General features: G+C 36.6%; 1 protein-coding gene across 1 annotated transcript in view; it reads right to left on the reverse strand.

The window, feature by feature from the left end:
* Nucleotides 1-1,178: 1,178 nt before the first annotated feature.
* Nucleotides 1,179-2,895, reverse strand: part of LOC112450676 (CD209 antigen-like protein C) — a 10,799-nt gene continuing 9,082 nt past the window's right edge. Inside the window, exon 7 of the mRNA XM_025006970.2 lies at nt 1,179-1,635. Coding sequence (XP_024862738.1) covers nt 1,494-1,635 — 142 coding nt within the window. The 3' untranslated portion in view covers nt 1,179-1,493. The remainder of the gene's footprint in view (nt 1,636-2,895) is intronic.

Below are 2,895 nucleotides of genomic sequence, written 5' to 3' on the forward strand. Positions count from 1 at the left end.
CTATTTTATATTTGAACAAACTTTGCAGTCTTTCATTTTAATTGTCAGTTATGAATAATAAGCTACTCTTCAGGTTGATCATCAATGTCAGTGTCAGATGAAACTTAAAAAAAATTACAAACAGTCTGCTTCATAATTTACTTATTTTTAGTTTTTTTCGTTACATCTTTGGCACATAGATTCATTGAACTTTCCAAATCTTAAAGTGTGTTTTTGTTGCACAGAACATTGAGTTTTTTGTTAGTGAGTTTGACAGGAAGTTGTCTGTAGTCAATGTTTACTGTTTCCACTGTGAACAACATGTGTGAGTGGTGTTTTATTTTTGTCTCTTATGCATCTGCTTGTTTGAATTTCTGGTGCAGTTGTTTTTGGACATTTTTACAGATTCTTGTTCTTAGATCAGTTATATCTCAAGTTATATTGGCTTTTGTAATTTTTATATTTTGTCTTCAGGCAAACTCATCATATGGGTAAACTTTAGTCATTACAGACTCCAGCAGATGGCAGCATTTTTTCTCTGTCAAATATGAAATAATAATATTCACCACTTTTGTATTCATTACTTTTGTATTTATGAAGCCAAGTTCACAACTCACTGTAAGTGTTATTGAAACAGAAGAGTTGACAGCTCAGAGTCAGGCCACATGCTCCAACATCCTCAGTCATTGTGGCAGAATGGCAACAGCCATCTTCTTCCTGTCTACAAACTTACTACAGATCAGTTACTTTCCAATATACAGCTTATACCAGTAGTCTTACCCCTTGTATTGTGTATTGTGTGAGCTGCATGCCTGACACACATGCTGCAGAGGTAGAAAGTCAGATGTACTTCTGACTTGTGGGTTACTCAAGTAGCAAGTGTGAAGTACTCATGAAGTACTTTTGAGGCACCTGGATAACATGCATCACTCAAGCATCTTACAGTCATTGCGAAGCTATAAGCTGTGATCCTGACTTGTTACAGATCAGGTTTTGTACGCATTTTTTGTTTGCATTCCTAATTTTGTGCAAGACCCGTAGAATTTCCATGTGCTGGACCAAAACTTTCCACAGCCAGTCTGTGACCTCCTAGGGGACTAAATACATGCAAGAGATGCACAAGTTTCAAAAAATATTTTTCACCATAGACTGTAGGAGCACTTACAGAAGGTTGGAAGTGAGGTTTTATTTTTGTAATTCCACAATAGCAAGCTTACAATTGCATTTTAGTATTACTGTAACTGACCACTGGATCCAAAATTAACATTAAATCATAGTTCATACAGTCGAAAAGTTAAAGCTTTTTTTTGCTGCATAATTTACCAAAAAAAAGGTTTTATTTATTTATTTGCATTAAAAAACATCTGAGTTTTACTTGAGACATTAAACAATGTGTGACTACATTTTTGGTTGAATATTATTCCAGTTTGCTTTGGTAGCATTTCCCTTAATTCATGCTCATAAATTCATTATACAATTTCATTTATAATATTTATAATGTAACTGATATTTCATCAAACAACTACTTTTTCACAGATCCAGTGCAGAGATGCAGAACATGACAGATCATTCCACAAGCCATTCTCTTGGAGGTCTGCACAGTCCTCCTCAGTTGACCAAGTACCTCCATTATCAGGCTGAGATTTCTTCCAGTTACTGGAGGTTTAGAGGAGAATAGAATTATTTCATCATTTCTTGTCAACAACAGAATTAAATTAAAACTATTTCAGACAACAAGTCATAAAGGGGTTATACAGATATGAAACAGAATTGGTTTTCACCTGGCTCAGTACCATTTCTAACAAAAAGCAGGATATCAAAAGTCAAACACACAGGAGGAGGTTAAGACTCCTGGTCAGTTCATACAGGACGTGCAAATGAGTTTTTCAAAAATATGTTTTATAAAATGTTTACAAATGTACAAATGTTTTGGCATGTTAGCAGAGCAACAACAGATAAACAACAGAGGAAAGCAGTTGTAGTGGATGTAGCAATACTAAGTGATTGCAATATCAGGAAAAAGGAGCACGAGAAACTGTAGCAATACCAGGGCCTCAGAGAGGAACTGGAAAAGGCCTGGAAGGTAAAGACCACAGTGGTGCCTGTGGTCATCGGGGCCCTAGGGGCAGTCACCCCCAAACTGGAGCAGTGGCTACAACAGATCCCAGGAACAACATCAGACATCTCAGTCCAGAAATGTGCAGTTCTAGGCACAGCCAAGATACTGCGCAGAACCCTCAAGCTCCCAGGCCTCTGGTAGAGGACCCGAGCTCAGAGGATGAAAAAGAGACCACCCGCGGAGGGTGAGAAGGGAATTTTTTTTTAATATATATATTTGTCAAAGGGTTTAATCTATACATACATATATGTACCCTTTGACAAAAACCCCAACCTGGGTTTAAACATCCATCCTCAAGATTACTAAACAAAGAACTGGCCACTGAGCTACAGCAAACACACATGCTGTAGGAAGCCACAGGATTAGATAAATAAGATGCACCTGTGGCTGATCTGAATAGTTGCAGACAGTTAGACACAGAAAATGGGCCTACCATGTTGAAGAAAATGTCCCCTTGTTCATCTCCCCTCTGTCTTTAATTTTCTGTGTTCTGTTCATGTCCGTTTGCTGCAAGCTGCTGACTGATAATTTAGCTTCTAAATTTAGTCTTATAAGAGGATTTTTAAACAGAAAATCTCCACTGTTGGACACAGCAAGTGTTGCTGCATTAAATAAGATCACGTAAAGAGTATTGTTTGCTGTGGTTACAGGTGCTGGTCATAAAATTAGAATATCATGAAAAAGTAGATTGATTTCAGTAATTCCATTTAAAAAGTGAAACTTGTATATTATATTCATACATTACATACAAACTCATATATTTCAAATGTTTATTTCGTTTAATTTTGATGATTACA

This window comes from Kryptolebias marmoratus, linkage group LG6, assembly GCF_001649575.2.
Source record: "Kryptolebias marmoratus isolate JLee-2015 linkage group LG6, ASM164957v2, whole genome shotgun sequence".
NCBI lineage: Eukaryota > Metazoa > Chordata > Actinopteri > Cyprinodontiformes > Rivulidae > Kryptolebias > Kryptolebias marmoratus.